This window comes from Poecile atricapillus, chromosome 16, assembly GCF_030490865.1.
Source record: "Poecile atricapillus isolate bPoeAtr1 chromosome 16, bPoeAtr1.hap1, whole genome shotgun sequence".
NCBI lineage: Eukaryota > Metazoa > Chordata > Aves > Passeriformes > Paridae > Poecile > Poecile atricapillus.
This window is the reverse complement of record NC_081264.1, coordinates 12,087,265-12,109,254: the sequence shown is the minus strand read 5'-3', so window position 1 is coordinate 12,109,254 and position 21,990 is coordinate 12,087,265. Positions and strand designations below refer to the sequence as shown.

The 21,990-nt window shown below is 46.0% G+C and overlaps 1 protein-coding gene and 1 long non-coding RNA gene across 2 annotated transcripts in view; both read right to left on the bottom strand.

The window, feature by feature from the left end:
- FBXW8 (F-box and WD repeat domain containing 8) overlaps positions 1–20,873 on the bottom strand; it is a 51,115-nt gene extending 30,242 nt beyond the window's left edge. Inside the window, exons 1-4 of the mRNA XM_058851303.1 lie at positions 20,442–20,873; positions 17,533–17,637; positions 11,254–11,418; positions 10,922–11,010 (exon numbers count right to left, since the gene is read on the bottom strand). Of these exons, the coding sequence (XP_058707286.1) occupies positions 10,922–11,010; positions 11,254–11,418; positions 17,533–17,637; positions 20,442–20,741 (659 nt within the window). The 5' untranslated portion in view covers positions 20,742–20,873. The remainder of the gene's footprint in view (positions 1–10,921; positions 11,011–11,253; positions 11,419–17,532; positions 17,638–20,441) is intronic.
- On the bottom strand, positions 8,574–10,915 carry LOC131585308 (uncharacterized). The gene is made up of 2 exons (XR_009278922.1): positions 10,675–10,915; positions 8,574–10,615 (listed from the first exon to the last, which is right to left on the bottom strand). It is a non-coding gene; the product is annotated as an uncharacterized LOC131585308 (long non-coding RNA).
- Positions 20,874–21,990: the final 1,117 nt, after the last annotated feature.

Below are 21,990 nucleotides of genomic sequence, written 5' to 3'. Positions count from 1 at the left end.
GGAGAGAGCCAGGGCTGGGTAACTCTCAGGGCACACTGCATCTGGCTTCCCTACACAGCCTGGAACATAAGGGATCCACCAAAAATAACAATACAGCAACTGCAATCCTGGAATTAGAGATCCAACATCACAGGACCACAGTAAATCCTTAAATTAATTTTATCTCAGAATTAAATCAAGTCAAAATTTAGTTTGAACCGTTCTTTGTTGCTCTTATCCCTCCTGCCACGATTCTCAGCATTCCCATCCTTCCCAGTGCAGTCCCACACAGCAAAGCTGAAGGACTGGGAGAGATGTTCCACAAGACTGTGGTGGGAACATGAGTGAAGCTCCAGATCTGGGCAGGGAACCAGCCTGGGGAAGTGGGAGATATAAACCAGCCCCTCCACTGCCCATTTCCAGTGTGCACTGGGCCTGCACCAGCACTGAACTGGAAGAATTTCAAACACAGATGAATCCAATTCAGAAGGAAAAAAAAAAAATAATAAATTTAATGCTGTTGTAAAGAGCACCACACTTTCAATTTGTAACCACAACAAAAGGCTTTTAAACTATTAAAGCACTGCCTTGCTGTAAAAAAAATCAAAAGGCTGCTTTATTACAGATAATTGGCAAATCGGCCCTATCAATAGAGATGGCTGGAGAGAGGAACACACTGCACTATTTCTAGATAATTTCAATATTTCTATTCATTTCTCACCACAACTTTTACATCTTGCCCTGAAAATTTCATTTGGATCACTCAATGAAATAACCCCAGATGCAAGTCCTGCCTGAGAACAAGCCCAGCACTTCAAACCCACTCAGTTACTGATTTTTCTACCAAGATGGCACTGAAATGCCCACATAGATTTCTGCTGGAGTGAAAAAACACCCAAACCTACTCAGAACTCCCTTCCTGTTTAATAGGACAATGATCACATCCTATTTGCTCTGACACCAAGAGCATTCAGCTGCTGCTGTTTTCCCCTGATGGGTGCCATGAGCTGATTGTTGCAGTGGCAGGTAAATAAATACTCCAACACCTGACACCACTTGCACTGAGCAGACCCAACAACCCAACCCCAAACCATAAAATAACCCACATTAGAGACCACATCTGCTTCATTTCATTTAGAAAGGCTGTACAAAGTCTTGCCCTCCTGAGCACAACAAGAAGCCTGTTGTTCACAAGGCCGATTCCCCCCTCTCCTGATACCCCTTCCCTGATTCCTTCCATCCACACCACACTCTCTCTACTCACAAACACATTTTTCCTTCTCTGATGTTCAACAGAGCCTCTCTACCCAAATAACTCAGCTTCTTTGATGGACCCACATTCCACTTTGCCCTTGTTCTTTGGAATATTTCAGTATAGACACATGAGAGGCAGCAGCAGAAGAGACAAGCTGTATTTTTCTAAATATACATCTCAACAAGCCCATTCTGTAATTCCAGTCAGATATGGATCTGGCTGTAAAAATTAACCTGGAGATTCAGCTTAAGCTTTACAGAGATGCATCAAAACCTTGCTGAAATGAAGCAACAATAGGAGGAATGCAAATGGCATAGAAAAACTGGGAAAAATTAAATTAATGTGCAATAAAAATGCCTACTCACTAACCAAAAGCATTGTGACTACTTTTTACTGGCAGTAATGCCCTAATGAGATGAACATTTTGCTTGTGCCCTCTCAGATGAGTGAAAGCAGAAGGAGCTGGGGTTAAAAGCTGCTGCTGCTGCTGCCCCACGATGAATGTCTGGGAAGCAGGTGGTGGAGTGCAGAGCACATGTGGGAGGAAGCAGAGCTGGAGGCTGGGCACAGTTCTAATGAAGTGGTGCTGAAGAGGCAGACGATTTCATAAGGAGAAAAACATCAGGAAACTGGTCAAAACACAGAATCTCATCTGAAAAAGCTCCACTGTGCTGGATAGCAATAGCCAGAACAAATTTGGGGAAGAGGAGGAGGGGGAGGCTGATCTCTCTCCAGAGCCCCAGATGTCTTTATGGTTGCCTAATGACAATTATACTCAACCAATTAAGACACTGCTATCACAGTTGCATTGTTAGTAAGCCTTTGGCCCTGAGTGTTGATGGCTGTCTAATTAGTGTTTGTGCAAAGTACAACTGCAACTAATATATAAACTGACAAATACACAAAAGAAAAACTGTTAACAGGAATATTTTCCAAACAGTTGAGACTCTGCTCATTCAGTCCATGGCAGCAGCAAAGACAAACTGCTTTCCACCATGGCTGGGGTACTGCTGGCACTGCAGAATTTCACTTCAAACCACAGGGTCAACAAGAGCCTTGCTGGGTTTCTGTTCAGACAGGATGCTGGTGCCACTCACTTGTGGTGCTGCCTCAAGCACACCCCTCCAGGGCAAGGCTTGCCACACCAAATCAGGCTGGTCACCAAAGACTTCTGATAAAACACACCAGAAAACAGTTTACATTTTCCATTATTTTCTCTAAAGAGTCTGTAGCAAGGAAAAGGAAGGAGAAAGAACCCCCTTTGTTTCACAGTCAGGTCTGATTTCCAGAAGGCAAAGTCTGTTCCGTTTCCAGATACCTGCGGTGATCAACAAACCAAAAAAAAAGAAAAACCCCCAACAACTTTGTTTCAGGCAGTCAGTGACCATCTGTTAATACTCAAAAGATTATGAAGTCCTTACAATGTCAGTGCATTTTATTGAAGTCACTAGGAATTTTGCTGCAGTAACAGTCTCTGTTTAAATGGATGCCTGTTGATAAGCAAGTAAAATAATGAGTATTTTGCATTGTCTTGCTCCAACAAGCACCTCAGAGCTTTCATCCTTATTCCACCAAAAGAAACTCTCCAGTCCTTCATGTGTTTAATTAAGGTATCAGCCAGTGTCCCCCTCAGCAGGCTCAAGAATAAGGCCCAATTAAAGATGCAAACCCAAGCCCCAACGCCTTCAAGTTGGTTCAAATTGCTCCTGAGCTTCATCTTCTCTCCAAGGCTCACGTGAGACAGTGCTAACTCAATGTCCCATTTCAAAACACCTCTTCATCAGAACCACGCTGGGAGACACCTCAATCACAATTAAAAATCCTGCAATTAAAGGCATTCTAGCACCTTCTTTGTACTCCTCTGAAGTGAGGCATGAATGATGGACTGGGGTGAGGTGCCTCAAAGACTGGGAGAGGTCAAAGTTCCCAATTCTCCCTCCATTCTCATTCCTAGGTATTTGGATGATTTTGCCAACTCTAACCAACAGGTAGCTTGGCTGAGGGATTCCTTAAGGAAAGGATTCAGGAAAAACTAATGGTAGCAGGAAAGAGCTACTTCACATGGCAGAAAGGAATATAAATAGAACACAATGGCCAAAAATAAAACACAAATGGAACAGGGAAGAGAAGATTTTCTATTACATAGCAGAAAGCTACACCATAAAACACAAGGGAAAACAGATGGGGGTAAACCAAAACCAGAGTCTGAAACAATCCTAATGCTGGTAGAAGAATGTAGAGCAGAAAATTAATCTCCCTGATTTCATCCAAATGTTCTTTTGGGCTGCTTTATATATATGAGTCCAGCTATGAAAAATGTGACTAATGTGTCCCAAAATGGATCTGGAAGCACTTTTAGATTTAGCCATGTAGGAAATCCATTCTGAGCATCCTCATGATCAGTTCCCAAACTCTTCTGCTGGAAACCAGACTTCCCAATCTACCAACCCACGTCCATCTGTGGACCCCTCACAGAAATGGAGCTGCTGAGAGCTTCTACCTTCATTTTTAGGGCTTTATTTAGGAAATCATCCCTCGAGAAAGTGGGTTAAGCTGCTGGAGTGTGTAGCTCTGCAGCTTAGCACTGTTATCTGTAACAAAATTAACATTTCACCATCCTCACTGCTTCTGCCTCACCTTCTATATTAAGTGCATGCAAATGTCATAGCAAGGGAATAGAAACAAGCCAAAGGGTTGTACTGTAAGGAAAACATTTTAATGAACATTTATAAAAGCAGCAATTAGAAAAAGCCAAATTGTTTCTAGTAATTTGATTTTTAAGGCAAAAAAACCTCCCATCCTTTAGCTCAAGGTTCCAGTGCCTTGCATCAGCTCAGGCCCATTAATTAAAGCAGCTGCTCTATCAAGGAAACAAACTACTGTGGGTAGAGGAGAATAAAAAATCTCTTTTCCATAAGAATTCCGGAGGAATTATGATGCAATTTGGGAAGGCTCTGCTCTATCAGCCCTATTATGTCACAAAGGACAAACCACAGATAAACAGTGGCTCCAGTTGCAGACAGAGGGGAGAAAACACCACTGGAGGATGCTGGAAATTGATCTGTTTGCTCTCTGGAAGGAACACAAACTGCAACACGCTGCAAGCAGCAGAGAGGAGAGGCATCAGCTCAACTCCAGGCACTGATGGTGAGCAGCCCAAAGAGCAAAAATGAAATCTTCAAGAAGTTTAGTAGAAAGAAGGATGGGTTTGTCTGGCCTTGGTAGAAAACCAGGATTTATAAACTCAAAATGACTGCCTGTGCTTGAGAACACTGAAGGCATCACTGAGCACACCCCTGCAGCTGCAAAACCCACAGGTAAAGCAAGAGCTCCAGGGCCAGGCAGGCTGCAAAAGCAGCTTCCACAAAGACTCAGATCAGGCTTCTAGTCTTGGTTTCACCTGAAAGGCTTTTTTCAGGAGCTGACAGAAAAGCCAACTTGGCTGTCACTAACACAACCTTACCTAAGCCCCGTGGTCATCTGTCACCCGACCCCTCTGAACTCATGATGTCATTCTGGTGTTCAGCCTCCTCAGGGTGAAAAGAGGAGCCCTGACACTGCTCCTTAACAATGATGAGAATGAGTGAAGAGAGCACAAAAGGTTTGGGGAAGGTTGAAGAAAAAAGCAATTATTTTTACCTTCTGCTGTTTGACATCTTGGCTCAAAGTCACCGGGAGGGGCAGGAGAAACCTATGAAAGTTGTGCCATCATCCATGTGAAATTTAGGCAATTAAACAAGGCAGGGGTTTATCCAGGCTGTTGGAAGTGTTCAGTTTGTTAACTTTGATTCATTTTCATTACTAATTAATACTTTGGTTTCCTCAGGTCTGCACAGTGAATTAAGATGCAAGAGCTAATAATAAATACCTTGAGAATAACCCACAAGCCCTATAGCAAAAAAATCCAAATTAGATGAGAGCTGACATGAAGTTTTAAGAAGTGCAGGAAAGCTTTTCCAAGCCTTTCGGGCTAGTTTCACACATCATTATGAAACTAAAGAGAGTGGCAAACCCTAAAAAGTCATTTGCAGGTCACCTTTGAGCAGAGTGGAGTGGGAGGTGATGGAAGAGAACAAAGAAGCAGCTACTTGTGTGTAGATGTTGCTCAAAACGACTTAAACTGAAAGGCCCAAATTGTTTGTGAGTTCCCCCACAAGACTCAGCAGAATGAAGACAACTCTATAAAAGCATTTCAGCATTTAGGATGTCAGCATGAGAAACAAATGTCCAGATTCCCCTAATGAACCACACAGGATATTCAGGAAGTTCTTCCTTTGCTTCTCATTGCCTTTATCAAGCATCACTGGGGGAAACACCACCAGTGCTCCACCCTGAAAAGGGAGGAAATGTGAAACTGTTGGTTTATCAAAGCAATCAGCAGATGAATATCACCAGCCCTAACTCCTTAAATCTCAAGGAAAGCTGCCAGTACTTAGTGGGGAAGGAGGAAAACATCTGAAATTAAAATTTCAAGAGAACCCAGGGCTGATTTCCCAGTCTGTAAGGGGTGCAGGGACTCCTCAGAGCATCTGCTAAATCGGTTTGTGGCCAAGCTCTTCACTAACAGGCCACCACTCAGTCATGGAAAACTGAAGAAGGAAGGAAAAGATGATACTTTATAGTTCTGGGTCTTGGGAAGGGTGGTGTGACTCTGGGCCTCCTCTGTTTATTTTCAGAACCACCAGCAGCAGCAGCAGTGAAGCCACAGTGCTTTTCCAGCAAGCATTAAAAAATGAACACATCCAAGCCCACTTGGTGTGGTTTCAGGGGTGAGCCTGAGGTGAGGTGGGCACCACCAGCACAAGGCAAGTTCACCACAGGGCTCAAGAACAGCCACAGGTGAGTATTTCAGAGCCAGTCAGGCAGCAACAGCCCCACAACGTGCCATGGGCATGTCACACCACGGGATCCTCTGGAGTGACAAGGTCAAACAAGGACCAGATGCATGTTCTGAGATCACTCTGGCCAGGAGGACACAACTTCTGACCATGCTGCCAAAAAAAAAAAAACAAAGTAGCAAGAAAGTAGCAATTTTACTGTCTGAACATGCATTTGCTTAAATAAAAACCCAGATAAATCCAGATTTTAGTATGAGAAAGTGAAGCAATCCAGGCATTCTGCACAGTAAATGACAGCATTAGTGAGCCAGCCTCATCACCAGTAGGAATTTCTAAAAGCCAAGCAAGCAGCTACATAATTGCTTTAAGTAAGCTCTGACTTAGGGCTGAAACTCCATTTGAGTGGAGGATGAGGGGGAGAACATCATCCCTCTAGAGAAGATCCTTCGAGACGTGTAACTGTAGAAAGGCTGGCGAATACAACATTGATTGGGAGTGAGGTAACCACAAACACCACTGGCTCAAATGAAAAGGGATTCAGGGGCTGACCCAGAAAACAAGCCTCGTAACCACCGGGATGAAATTTTAATGACAAACACAAGAAGCTCTGCGTGCAGGCCAGATTGAATTATCTGATGTCAGGCAGCACAAAGGGGAGCTGCTCGCAGCCACCTTCAGCTCCCAGCTCAGGTTGCACTTAATCAATCCTTGATATTCTGCCATCTCCTGGCTTCAGCCTGGGCAGCAGCGTGGGGAAAGTGGAGAGTGCATGGAACAGGGGCACTTCTCTGTGTAGTGTACCTTTGCTTCCTTCACAGATTAATAAAGAGTTGCTCCTGAACCAAACTGTGCCTCTATAAATCACATCTGCAGCTGCTGGCTTAAGTCGCTCTGCCCACAACCTGTATAAATTCCCTTTCAGGAAGATTAAAAAGCTCTACAGCAACTAAACTAAAAATGATCCTTTGCAGCAGATGAAGCAGGACAGTGAGGGTGACAAGATCACACCTAGCACAGCACAGGTTCAAATCAATCAGTGATTCCAGGCTTGCTCTGAGATTCCCAAACACACCAACCCCAGCACTCCTGCTCTCTCCAACCAAAACTCCCCTCAGAACTTAATCTGGCTGCTGCCAAAAAGAGAATTAAAGATTCAGCAACAAAAGGATTGCCAAGGAGAATCTCCATCTTTAATGGATCAGGGAGAAACAGTGACAAAAGATGAGGAAAAGGCTGACGGAATTGTCCTCAGGGTACCCAGGCTGGAAAACAGGGACAGGGAGCAGAATGAAGCCCCCGTGATCCAAGGAGAAAAGGTTGGCATCCTGCTGCAGCACTTGGGACACACAATTCCATGGGGTGGGATGGGATCCACCCCAGGGTGCTGAGGGAGCAGGGCAGAGCTCACCCAGACACTTCCCAACCCTTCCCAGCAGGGAGGTCCTGGACCCTCCTTACCCAGAGACTGAAGCCAGCTATTGTGATTCCCATCTAAGAGCTGGGCTGGATGGAAGATCCAGGGAAATGCTGGGCTGGATGGAAGATCCAGGGAAATGCTGGGCTGGAAGGAAGATCCAGGGAAATGCTGGGCTGGATGGAAGATCCAGGGAAATGCTGGCCTGGATGGAAGATCCAGGGAAATGCTGGGCTGGAAGGAAGATCCAGGGAAATGCTGGGCTGGAAGGAAGATCCAGGGAAATGCTGGGCTGGATGGAAGATCCAGGGAAATGCTGGGCTGGATGGAAGATCCAGGGAAATGAAATGCTGGGCTGGAAGGAAGATCCAGGGAAATGCTGGGCTGGATGGAAGATCCAGGGAAATGAAATGCTGGGCTGGAAGGAAGATCCAGGGAAATGCTGGGCTGGATGGAAGATCCAGGGAAATGCTGGCCTGTCAGCCTGGCCTCAGTGCCAGGCAAAATTCTGGAACAGAACATCCCAAAGGCAAAGTGCTGTGTCCTACCCTGCCACCACCACCCCAGGGAACGCTGAAGGCCTGGGGAGGAGTGGCTGCACAAGGTGGACAAGGCTCTGGGGGTGCTGGTGACAGCAGCTGCTCACCAGCCCAGGTGTGCCCAGGTGTGCCAGAAGGCCAAGGGCACCTGGGCTGTCCCAGGGCAAAGCACCAGGCACTCCTGGGGCACCTCCAATCCTCTGTCCAGCTCTGCAGCTTGAGGGGCTGGAGCATCAGGAGTGGCTGAGGGAATTCTGATCAAAGAACCTGCTAAAAACTGAGCAGCCCTGAGCATCCAGTGCAGCAACCTGAGACAGAAGAAAGGTGATGTCCCACGGGATAGAAAAACCTTGGGAAATGCCTCACAGTTCTGGATGAGCAGCACCAGGCTTTGCAAACTCACACACCAGCTTAGCTCAGATGCACAGGTCCCTCTGTAATCACTGATTATTCCCCTGCAAAGCTGAGCACACAAGTGTTTGTGAAATGGGAGAGAGAATCATTAAATGTAACAGATAATTGATATTTATATTGAGAGGAGAATTGACTTTGTAAACCTCAGCTATTAAATTACTTCTTCTGTACTGAAAGAATGCAACAGTTTGCTATTGATCACCAGATTCATTACACTTTTATGACAAATTTGAAAGCACAATGCCATTAAGTACAATTTTATAACCTGGGAGAGACAGGGAAGGGTTATGGTTGGATTTAAAAAATAAAAACACAGCAAACAACAAAACCCCAACAAATTCCTTGATATCCTAAATACTTACCAAATGCACATAAAGTACTTCCCTGCACAATTTGCTGATGCCCTTGGAAGTTTTACTTAAAACTTGAAATCTCCCTTGTTTGATATTTACCATTTACCAAATTAAGAGACAAAGCAGAGTGAAGGACAAGCAGTAAGCAGCAAAGGACATAACATAATTTTTGTGTTCTAATACTCTATAAACTTTTCCTTTACTAACCAGATAAATTCAAACAGCTGAATTCTAATTTCCTCATGTTGTTTTATCAAATACATGCTGACAACTTCATAATGAGGTAATTTATTTTTCAGAGGAATGACTGGAAAGCCACTTAAGTGAACATCACTTTTTCTAAAGGATACACACATGTAGATTTCCCTCAGTGGTCTCTTACCTGCTCACCTATTTTCAAGAACCTGAAATATTTAATTGTACCACACCCCTGATGTAAATTCACCAAGAGAATCAGGAGATACTGGAGGAACTGGAGAACCAACATGAAAAGAGTGTGTGCAACTGTCAGAACCCAACTTCTGTAACACACCAAGCCAAAATATGGACTATTTGAGTTTAATATGCAGGATTCATAACCTTTGTTTATTAACACTTCAAAAATGTAGTTTAATCTGCATAACTCCTATCTACTGCATGTTTGGATATAAATACAATGGAGAAAATGAAGGAAAAGAAGAGCTGGAGGTTTTGGCAGCAGCATGGAGACAACTGGGCTTGCTGTCTGATAGTTTAGAGTCCTGCTCTCAGTTGTCCAAGAGCATTCAAAAGCACTTCCATGAAATTAAGAGTTTTCCAGGCATCTTTCTGATAACCAGTCTGTGAATTTTAAAGCACTTTAAAAGCAGTTTTCTCTAATCCCACACCATTAACATGCAGTGCCACCATAAAACATTGAACTCTGGTATGTCAAGGACAATGTCCCAGCTCCCCAGAATATCATCATTTTATTTAGTCATGTGATTACTAATTACTGAACCTGTGTAATCCAAACAGAACACTGAATCACTGTAACTTCTTCTAAAAATTTCTGAGGCTCTTAAAACTGTATTTAAGAGCATAAACCACGTGAATAGCTAACATTAAACCAAGGTCCAGAAAACTTCTCTATCAGGGAAAGAGAACTTTATCTATTCTGAGTGGGTAATTTTCCTCCCAGGTTGTCTTTTAAGAATGCAGAAAAGTAACAGTCCTTCTAAAGTTATTTTTGTGCCATGACAAGATATCCTTGTGATTAAGAGATTCTTATGGAAAAAAACATTGAAAAGGAGATTTTTTTTTTCAGTAGATGTGTAAAATGTTTAATGCATTCTGGGTGCTTCCACAGCAAAACAACAGATGGAGTTCATCAGAAAGCACCTGAGTTTTTACAGGAACTACTCGTACATTAGATAACTTTTGAATAGTTCCATAAAAATTTTCCATAAAAAATCTGCTGAGGTAAATTGTAGATAAACATCCTTATCAACCACTTAAGGACAGCCTGCCTCAGGAGCTGCAGGTGAATCCATTCTCATGCTTCAAACAGCTGTTGCTTTTGCATTTATTAAAAGAAGCACCTGAGATTTTTAAAGGTGAAGGTGGAGTGAGCCTTATACAGACTGGTAAAGATGGAGTGGGCATTACACAGCCTGGTAGAGGTGGAGTGAGTATTACACAGCCTGGTAAGGATGGAGCAAGCTTTACATGCTGCTGTGTTCACACTCTGGTGAAGATAAAATGAGCAGTACACACTAGAGAAGATGGAGGGGGCATTACACACCCTGTAAAAGGTGCAGTGGGCATTACACACCCTACAGAAGATGGAGTGGGCATTACACACCCTGTGAAAGATGGAGTGGGCATTACACACCCTATAAAGATGGAATGGACATTACACAACCTACAGAAGATGGAGTGGGCACTACACTCCCTGTGAAAGATGGATTGGTCACTACACACCCTATAAAGGTGCAGTGGTCACTACACACCCTATAAAGGTGCAGTGGGCACTACACACCCTATAAAGGTGCAGTGGACATTACACACCCAATAAAGGTGCAGTGGGCACTGCACTCTCTGTGAAAGGTGGGCTGGGCACTACAGACTGTGTTGCAGGGGCAGTGGGCACTGCCCAGCCCGGTGCTCACCCAGCCATGACCACCCCGTCGCAGCAGTGGACGTCGCACAGGACCCGGCCGGGCTCGTAGCGCAGCTGGCTCACGGCACCCACGCGGTTCTGCAGAGAGGACACAGGGGTTGGTGTTCCCATTCCTTCAGCCACCAAAATCTGCTGCTGGGAAACTCCCAGCTTTGCTACTGCTGCTGAGAGAAGACACATCCAGCCCAAAAACCTCCCAGCAGCTTTCAGCTGGAAAAGAGGAGCTGCAAAACACAACACCACCTCCCCTCTCCCCCTTGCTCAAAGCAGGTTCCCATTTTTCCCCAGCACCTGGATCCCTCTAAAGAAATTCCCTCTCACCTTCCAGTTGGTTTTCAGCATGTGCTCCCTGGCTCTGCAGTTTTTGAGGGCGAGCTTCCAGCAGGAATGGTCGGAGATGCTCCTGTCCAACAGGTATCCCTCCTCCTGGCACAGCCGGTACCACAACACTTCATCTTCTGCAAGGATTTTCCACGTCCTGCTGACCTGGAAATCAATGTTTATATATGGATCTCTCATAAATGAATAAGGAAAAATTAAATTTAATATGAAATACTAAGTAGTACCTGAAATCAAAACATAGAAATTAATACAGGCCTGTACTAAGATGAAAGTCTTACTTAAATATATTTGTTAACTCTTTATACACCTGAGTATAAACCCCAGGCCTTTAACAAAAGGCTTGTTTTCTGTGGGTTCTTCAGGAAATAACTGAATTTATACTCCACTAAAACTCCACATAACGTGGACACACTGTCAACCTGAAATATCAGTGACTGGAAAATTTTGACAGGAAAAGCAGCAAGAAAACAATTAAGAGAGAATTGTGAGCTTAGAGCAAAAATATGAATTTATTTTCATATTTGTAGCTAAGAAACCCTCTCAGATCACAGCACCATATCTCCGAAGTCCCACTGACAATGCCTGATTAGGGGTATGACATCAGTGATTTATAACCTATTGTATTACAGTATGCATAAATAGGAATGAATTATTAAGTTTTTCAAGCAGCCTCAAGTTGCTGCCCATTACAGAGAGAACAACTTCATCACAATCAATTGTGGGCTCAGAATTAAAGATTCAAGAGGTAAGAGCCAACTTAAGTAGCTTTTTTTTCCCCTCTGTAATTCTTAATTTAAAAAAACAGATGTAACCAATGAAAGCCACGACTGGTGAAAGCAGCAATCAATTGTGCTCTGTTTCTAAAAAGATTAAAAGAACTTTCTGAGACTGACATAATTTTCACTAAGTTACAATTAAGCATCTAATGTTCATTTCAGTCCCCAGATTATGCCAAGAATCCAAGCCTCCCATGGACACAAACTCTCCCAGGACCACCTCTTTATCTTTATTTGCCATTTTTTCCATAGTCACACACTCAAAAAATGTTTAATATGATGAAAGAAGGGGTGATCTGAGTAACCTGCAAGTGTTTTTAAGATTTGAGACCTACAGAGAAGAGCAGTGCTCAAACAGGAATATCCAAATGCAGCAAAATGAATGTTCTTAATCACCCAGAGAACTCAATAATCCCCTTCCATTCTCTGACAAAGGAAACAACCTGCACAGGGCAAGAACAATGCCCTGAAATGACAGAACCAGCACTGAGGCTTCTCCAGCAACACACATCACCCCAGAATCAAAGTGCTGAGTGCTCCTGTCCCTAGAGGGACACACTCAGCAACTTCAAAAGCACCAAAAAGAGGCAATCCCAAATCCAAACTATCAGGAATTTGCTCTCAATTTGATTTGAAAGTAGGATAAATATCTGTGTGATTGCTCCAAAAATACAAAAAAAAAAACCCAACCCCAAAGCAGCTTTGTGCTGACACACCAAAAGAGCAGCTGTGGTGCAGGAGTGCAGCTCCCCAGGCAGAACCTCTGCCCCCTCCCCAAACAGCAGCACATTTTCCTGACAGGGACAGGCTGAGCACACGCACAGGGAAGCACAGCCAAACCAGGCCAGCTTTTGCCTTGCTTTCCAAAAGAAAAATCAAAAATAAACACACACCTTTCAGTCTGCCAAAACAGACAATATTGCACAGACCTTTCAAGTTTCAAGGTCTTAAAAGCATTTTATAAAGACAGTAAAACAAAAGAAAAGTGGGGGGAGCTACATAAAATTTCAACTGCCTTTTCAACTTTCAGGGGGAATAAAGATCCTATCCTCTCCTGATTTTTTTTCAATCAAATTACAGCAAACCCTGCTGCTTTACAAGCCTGAATTTCCAAAGAGTCCCTAACCCAGCCTTTTCTTACAGCCCCAAACTCGCATGCCAATCCCTTGTAAAACCCCACTGAGCGAGGCTCAGCTGCACGAAATCACTAATAAAGAGTCTCAAGCATTTCACTTTACAGCACCACTGTGAGCTGCAGCATTAAAACCAGCCATTGGCTTCAAGTCAGCTTTATTAGATCTACTTGACTTGGAGTTTCAGGTGAGGCCCCAAAAGCCAGGGCATTATGGCTTTATTTACATGCACCCAAATGCTGGGTGCTGGAGAGGAGCTGAGATGTGCAAAGCTCTTGTTAAAACTGTTTCCAAACCTAAACTGCACAAAAACTCCTGCAAGGATCAATGACAACATCTTACAGACTTGTTTATAGATTTGGAGTCCTGAATTTAATTTTGTCTTCAGTGTTCCTATTATCTTTTTACAACTGTTCTCAGCAAAGAAAGTTTGGGTTCCCCTGAGCTCCACACAGGGACAGTTTTATATTTTATAGTTCAGCAAGTAATAATGTTCTGAAGGACTTCAAAGGCTTTTGCTGACATAGGCTTTGCTATTTGGTTTTGCCTCTGGGGGATATTTTTTCCCCTAAAAAACCCCACCTCTTCCATCAAATCCAAAATTTCTTCTAATCCCATCTAAATCAACTGGCTCAAATCCTAATGAAGGTTTATTCATCCCTCTGCATCTGATAATGGTTTTTATTTCACTAGGTTTATTTTCTTCCCCAGACACACAAAGGCAGAGTCAAGGCTCATTTGCTGAGACCAGGGGCCTCAATTAGAACTAGCTGGACTTTGAGCTCAGTACAAAAAATAGTGCCAAGTGTTTAATCCAAAGCCATTCTGATGGAAGCTGCTCATCTTTTCTGTTCACAGCCCTGAGCACAAAATGGTTTGGGCTGGAAGGGACCTGAAAGACCACCCAGTGCCACCCCTGCCATGGCAGGGACACTTTCCACTGTTCCAGGCTGCTCCAACCTGGCTGGAACACTTCCAGGGATCCAGGGACAGCTACAGCTGCTCTGGGAATTCCATCCCAGCCCCTGCCCACCCAGCCAGGGAGCAATTTCTTCCCAATATCCCATCCATCCCTGCCCTCTGGCAGTGGGAAATCATTCCCTGTGTCCTGTCCCTCCATCCCTTGTCCCCAGTCCCTCTCCAGCTCTCCTGGAGTCCCTTTAGGCCCTGGAAGGGGCTCCGAGGTGTCCCTGGAGCCTTCTCCTCTCCAGGTGTGCACCCCCAGCCCTCCCAGCCTGGCTCCAGAGCAGAGGGGCTCCAGCCCTTGGAGCAGCTCCTCCTCTGCTCTCACTCCAGCTGCTCCAGGTCCTTCTCATGTTGGGCACCTCCCAGCCAGGGGCAGCTCTGCAGGTGGGGTCTCACCTGAGTGGGGCAGAGGGAAAGAATCCCCCCTCCCTTCCTGCTGCCCCTGCTGGGGGCTCAGCCCAGGGCAGGGATATCCTTATCCATCCATTTCTCTGCTCTCTCTGGGAATCACAAGGAGGATGGATGATGGTTTTTGCCCATAAACAACCTTGATGCAAAACCATGCTCAAAAAACCACATTCAATTTTCTTTTTGTAAATGTATAAACACTAAAGCCTCAACAGCTTGACAATCCCAGCAGCCCTGGAGGCAAGCAGCTGAAATTCTTGATTTATGCACGACAATTCATCCCTAAATTCCTAGAAACAGTCTCCCTTGCCCTAGATACATACACAATTCCTGTGTTGGTAAACACTTCTAAACCTTCTCTAAGATGAAAACCTAACAGGTCAAGGGAATTTCCCACTGATCTGTTCAGAAACAAAACTGTCAGTGCTGCTGAATTCAAACACATCCCCTCATCACCAAGCTGAACAATAAAGGCCAGGTCCCCAGGCCATGGTAAAATTAATGTATCTACAGTATCAGCCCCTGATCACACAAGGACATTTCAGTTTGTCACATTTGTGGTGTCCCAAGGGATTGTTTCTCCTTTCCTTGAACATCCTGACCAGGGGGAAGGAGTGACTGCTACCAAACCTGCTCACAGTCACAGGAGAGCCACTCATGGTACAGATATTTCTGCCAGTGGTCAGAACACCATCAAAAAGCACTCAGAGGGCAAAATTCTGCATTACTCTGGCCTGCTCTGTGCTACATGAAGCCCTGGATAGTTTTTTCCTTGAATTCCAAATGTGGGATATCAACAGGGACCAGTCTGGAGGATGCTACTGAATGTTACCCCACTACTGCAGCTCCAGCAGAGCTCAGGCACTGAGGACAGTTATTTACAGGCTTTTGTGTTTCCAGAGCCACACAGACAGGTTGTGGTTTACAGTTCTAATTCCAAAAATCAAAGAAAAGCTGTGGGGGAGCGAAGGAAAGGGAAATATCAAGGTGAAATTGAAGTTCTCCAGACAGTCTGTGGTGTGATTAAATCTCAGAGAGGCTCTGCAGTCAGGCTCCTTTCCTGTTAGCTGGTTACCAATTTGGCATAAAGAACTAAGCAAACAGGTTTTCTCCAAAGGCACTCACATGGATCATGATGCCAATTCCACCAACTGGCCCAATTTCACTGAAATCCCAAGGCACCTTAATAAAAAAAATCCTTTCTGGGATAATACCATAAAGCAGCAGGGTTTTCCACGGAACAGAAGAGGGCTCCCCCCCTTCAAAAACAAAACCACCAAGAGAAAAATGAAAATGCTATTTATTTTTATGGCTCTGCTTTTTATTTGAACACTTAAAAAGAAGCCAGCTCTGCACTGGATATTCATCTGATTGGGAAAGCCCTGTAAAACACTGGGCACTTGCTCAGCTACCTGTCAGCTGCCACAAAGGAACAGTGACTTGGGAAGAGGAGAATAAGAAATGTGGAAAATTGTCTGTGTTAAAATACATCTTATGAGAACAGGTTCGAGCTGAAAATCAAAGTGAAGGGGAGAGAAATCCGGTGCAGCCCCACAGCAGCCAATCCTTGCACTATGCCATGAGGTAAACTGATCATGCCTAAGGAGGGGGGGAAAAGAGAGTCAAAGAATAACCTTAAACTAATCCACTTCAAAAATGCAACCCTGTTCCATGCCATGGGCTGTGGCCTTTACTGATGGCATATCTCTACCCCAAGGGACAGAAACCTGAGCATATCTGAAAGCTTCCCAGTCCTGGACAGCATCAAGAAATAATCCTAGAGAATTCTCCCCTCTGCAAGAGCAGCCCTGCAGGAGGAATTAATTTTCTTTAAACAGTCCCTGCTCCTAAAAGGCATTAGCAAGTCAAAGATTCAAGCAATAACCACTTGTAGCTATTTAACACTACAACAAGCTCATACTGAACATTAAAAGCCCAATTTCCTTTCAAAGCCTGGGCCATTTGCAGAATATTTGAGTTTAGTTTACCACCCTCAGCAGACTCTGTCTGTCACTTCTCAGTTTTCACACATTAACATTTTTCTCTTGCACTCAAACCATGCCCTAGACCGTTTGTAACACAAAGAATAGTTTTGGTTGGATTTTTGTGAAGTTGCAAGAGGTGCTTTGTATATAAGAGTTAATGAACACCAGCCTGGAACCCTGAATAGTGGCCATAGGAGAAGCTGGAATTATATCCACAATATTCTGCTTGATTTCACAGGGTAATCAGCACTTGCCAATTAAGTTTGAAGAATCATTCAGGGAGGAGGTTCATCATTCAGTGTGTGAAGAAAGGAAATAAAGAAGCCCAACAGTGTGGGCTGAACAACCCTAAGCAGAATGAGGTGAAAGTGAGGTGAGAGTTAGTAAAGTTCTGGAAGAGACAGGCAGTTTACAACTACACTTAAGTTATGGACCATGCCTGAGTACACCCTGCTGACAGCATCATCTGAAAGTATCAGAAAAAAAAAAAATATAAACCCCCTGCAGGGCTGGGGGGAGCAAATCAGGGTCATTTCAGAATTTAGCCTCACATGGAAATACTCCAGACAAAAAGATACTACTCCAAGGTCTGTGGTTCAATCTCAGGCTGGAAAGTGGGAGGGGCAGCTCTTGCTTAGCACTGCCAAGTGCCAAGTTCTAAACACTGCAATACACTCACCTGAATCAAAAATGCTTCTAAAAACATTCAAAATATCTTGATCAAAATATCTTTGCACTATTTCTTTTCAATTTTAAAGCTTTGCTGCTGCCCAAAGCACAGATGTTTCATTTATCTCTGCTCAAGTAAATCCAGCTCATGTACCATTACATTTTCAATACTCAGCTTTGGAACTGTCTCCTGTAAGTGAAAGCACAAAAAGCTGAGTTCCCTGGGCTACCACTCACTTCCCTTCATTGAGTTGCCTGTTTTTTCACTATTTCTGCCAGTTTTAAGTGGTATCAGAGCAGCAAACTGCCAGCAGCACCTACCTGAGCACACCTTCCCAGCTCAGCCTTGCCCAGGTACCGGAATATCTTCAGTGCCAGCTCATAAGGCAGCTGCACATCGAAAAAAGGAACCTCATTGATTTCATTCTGGAAAGGAAAAAGGAGAAGATCATTTGTGAGGCTGGTTTAACACACAGTTTGACAGCAGGAGAAGCTGCCATGGTATGGAGAAGGAACGGTGTGTCCTCAGTGCCATCACATGAAAACATCAGGAGTTCTTCTGCCTCTCCCCCCTTTCACGGCCCTTCAAAGGGCAGAGAAAGGCAAGACACAAGCTCTAGAAAAACAGTTTAGCTAAAGTGCCAAAAAGACCCAATAAATAAGCACTTTGAAGACATATGCCCATTATTAATTTCACTTGCAAAGTTTCAATCCCATATGATGGAAAAATGAACAAATATTTTAAATAAAACTTAATGGAGATATGATGATGGTTTCTTTCATTACTAACACAAAAATGTCTTTTTAATATGAAATGTTCCTCCTTTAAGTGATTAAGCATCTCAAACAAAAATTTGAAGCCAAATCCATCAATTTAAGCTAACAGCTAAATGCAGCACACAGATTTTCCCTAGATGTATTTTGTTTGGTTAATTACATAATTATTACATCTTCTTTCTGCAGTTATCACAACAAGGTTTATTTTCTCTCTTATCCTGAATGGATACCCAAAATTTTTATACTCTATAATAGAGACAGAGCTAAATCTGCTGATTCTGACCATTTCTATGTCACCAGTTTTGCTCTCCCATATTTTCTCTGGCTTCTGTCCCCTGCCAAGTGCTCCTGGTCATTGTCTATCAATCCTCAAGCAGAAAATCAGCTGCCCAGTTAAAACCCATCTCCACTGTTTGCCTTCAGAAGCTCGGGCATCCCAAAGCAGGATCATTTCCTGTCTCTTGGCACTTCCCTAACCCCGGCACCTTGGTTTCTTCATAGGTCTCTCCTACAACTACTCCTTCTCACTCAAATCTGGGCTATTTCCAGTACCAAAGAAGAATAAAAGGGATATCCTGGGTTTATTTAAAGCAGAGTTACTCAGGGAAATCACAATATAACGTGATGGTGTGGTTTTTAAAGCAAAAGACATTCTACACTAGGGAGTGTTTAGACAACACAAATACAGGCAGTGGAATCAATCAGGTCTTTTTAGCAACAAAACATCACTTTACACACATTGGAACCTCCCACTTGTTCTAAAGTTACTTACAGCAGGACCTGCAGCTAAGCTTGCTGCTCCCCTCCCTCCTCATCCACAATTTCCCTGCCCAAACAGCTCCTTCTCCCTGCCCTGTGCTGGGGCCGCTGGCTCCGCTCCCTGCTGCGCATCCGCAGGATCTGTTTTGCTTTCTTGTGCTGCAAATCCCATCCATCTCCAACAGGGACAGCAAAGGAAAACACAAAGGGAACCTCTCCACGGCCACATGCAGGCAGGCTCCGAGCTGGCCAGATGTGATCCCGCTCGGCTCCAGCAGCCACAGAACCGCTCTGGAGCCACAGGCTGCGCAAACAAATCAGAGGAGCCACTGGGCAAGGATTGTTAGCTCCAGGCTCAGGAGCTCAGGCACGGCACCACCATGGATGTGCTCCTTCCAAATTGGACTTGACTCGTGTCCAAGCAGCAGATCCTGGGCTGGCTGGATGCACAGAGGTCTCCCTGCAAGGACACAGCAGTGCTGACACAACGCTCAACACCAACGGTGCTCTCAAGGAAAGGAGGGGAAAAGAGCAAAAAACAGCTACACAGGCTTTTTATAAACTGAGCTGGAAGAGGATTTATACCCTGCTTCAAATAAAACCCTGAAGTGCCTTTTTTTCCTACTTTGGTGCTGCAAAGGGGTCCAAGTTTAAATGAGGAGTAGCTGCAGAAGAGACCTACAAAGAAACAAAGGAATGGGGGTTAGGAAAGTGCCAAGAGGCAGGGGATGATCCTGATTTGGGATCTGCCTGAGGTTCTCAAGGCACAGCACAAACTTGTACTGATTCCATGCTAATGCAATCCCAACATTAGGGGCAGACCCCACACCCCAAAAATTCCTACAGCTTGTCCTCAGCACAAGGAAGCGGGGATGTTAAGTCAGCACCAGTCTGTCTAAAAGTCTACTGGAATGAGTCCAAAACTCAAATATAACCAGCCCCTCTGAGACAGATTCGGGCTCCTGTGTGCTAATGGAGCACTAATTCTGTAAATGGATTAATTTGTGCCTTGCAGACAGAAATTTAATCTGTTCCTTTTAATTTTTTTAAGCAAAGAGTAATTAGTCATAGTGAGGTTAGTGAGAAACAAGAAAATGGGTTTCCCCCCAAGTTTTCCTATACTGTAAATAACATCTCTATGGCATTTAGAGGATTTACCAAAATAACCTTTATCTGGTTCAGAACTGTATTTAAGACTATTTCCAAATTAACTCCTTTATTTAAAGAATTAGAGCTTATTTTCTTACTACGCTGCTGTGTCACAAAGCAGGATATCCTTGATTACTGCACCCGCATCAAGCTGCCTGGGTAAACAACAAAAAACTTAAAGAGGAAAAAAAAAAAGTATTATTTCACAGAGTCACGGAATATTTCCAGTTGGAAAGGACCCTCGAGGATCATCAAGCCCAACTCCTAGCCCCGCACAGAACACCTCAACAATCCCACCCCGTGCCATTACACAGGACGAGCAGATTTTGAAGGGTTAGAACTTTGTAGAAGGGTGTATATTCAGAAGCTGAGGTTATAAATAAGCACACAGGAACAGAAGTTTTACGCCTGCTTTGCTGTCCGCCTCCCGGTGATTGCTCAGCCCCTCTCCGTGCTCCGGCACCCGGCCCCGCCGCGACCCCGCGCCCGCCCTCCCCTCCTGGGGCCCGGCCCGGCCCCGGCACAGCCCCACCACCGACCCCTACCAGGTCTCGGATCAGCTGCCCCAGGAGATCGTCCCCATCTCCGGCTCCGTCCCCCGCGGCCTCCCCGGCGGGCCGGGCGGGCTCCGGGCTGCGGCGGCCCGGGGCGCCACCGGCCAACAGCCCGCGGGCCAGCGCCAGGTACCCGGGCTCGGCCGGGGGCTCCCGCGGGGTCTCTCCCGGCCTCTCCCGGGACTCCTCCGGTGGCTCCTGAGGGGGCTCCTCCCGCCGCCGCCGCTTCGCGCCCCCGGCCCGCTCTTCCCGCCGGCGGGGCCGCTCCCGCTCCGCCGGCACCGCGGCCATGGCGGCGGGGCCGGCCCGGCGCGGCCCGGAAACCGCGCCCCGCGCCCGCGCGTTCCGCCGCCACAAGGTTCCGCCGCCGCCGTCGGGACCGGCGCCGGTGCCCGGGAATGAAGCCGGTGTTGGGGCCGGGGCCGGTGCTCGGGAATGAAGCCGGTGATGGGGCCGGGGCTGTCATTTTGTGGTCCCTACACGAGGGCGGCGATAGCGGCCTGAGAGCCCGGTTTGGCTCTGGAGAGCCGCGGGCGGCCGAGGGAGGCCGCGACAGCAGGGTCGGTCTGGGCTCTGGGCCGCGCTGGGAGCCCTCAGCCATGGCCGGGGACAGGGCAGGGTCCCGCTGTGCACCCAGAGCCCCGCTGGGAGCCCTCAGCCGTGGCCGGGGACAGGGCCGGGTCCCGCTGGGCAGCCAGAGCCCCTCTGGGAGCCCTCAGCCGTGGCCGGTCCCGCTGGAGCCCTCAGCCGTGGCCGGTCCCGCTGGAGCCCTCAGCCCCTCACAGCCAGGGCCGGTTCCGCTGGAGCCCTCAGCCCCTCACAGCCATGGCCGGTCCCGCTGGAGCCCTCAGCCGTGGCCGGCCCCGCTGGGAGCCCTCAGCCCCTCACAGCCAGGGCTGGTCCCGCGGGGAGAAGCCGCTCCGACGAGAGGGCTGTTGCGCAAGGAAGTGGCCGCTCTGAGTGACCGATGTACCTCTCTTAGGGCATTTTTGCCTTTCTCTTGGCCACGTCTGAAGCCGGGCGGGTGGGCAGGGGTGGCCCCATCACTGCTGTGCCCATCGCACCTGCTGGGAAGGAGTTTTGCTGCTTGAATCACACCCGCCTCCCGCAGCCACCACAGCCCGAGAGCTGCCATTTTCATGGTGTTTTGGGGAGGACACAAACTTGTCCCAGTTCCTCTCCAGTATCGACACACCTCGAAGCTCAAAGGCTGCGTTCGAGTGATGCTGAACCACGGCTGCAAAGCTTCTGCTGCTTCAGCCAATCCAGGGGAGCAGAGAGGCCACGAGTACTCAAGTCTTCAGTACAATTCCTGTGGAGCCCTCAAGGAACTCAAACAGGTAAGTGATGTGTTGGTGTAAGTCAAAGAGCTGCTCCTTCTAGAACAGACTATAAAACACAGCCCTTGCTCTCAGCAGCAGCTTGTGCAGTTACCCCCACCCTGGTGTCCACCCCTCCCTTCCTCACTGGCCACTTGCTGGTTTCTGTCCTCTACAGCTCATTGCTGCCTGTGCTGTTTATAAAACCCAACTTAATGAAC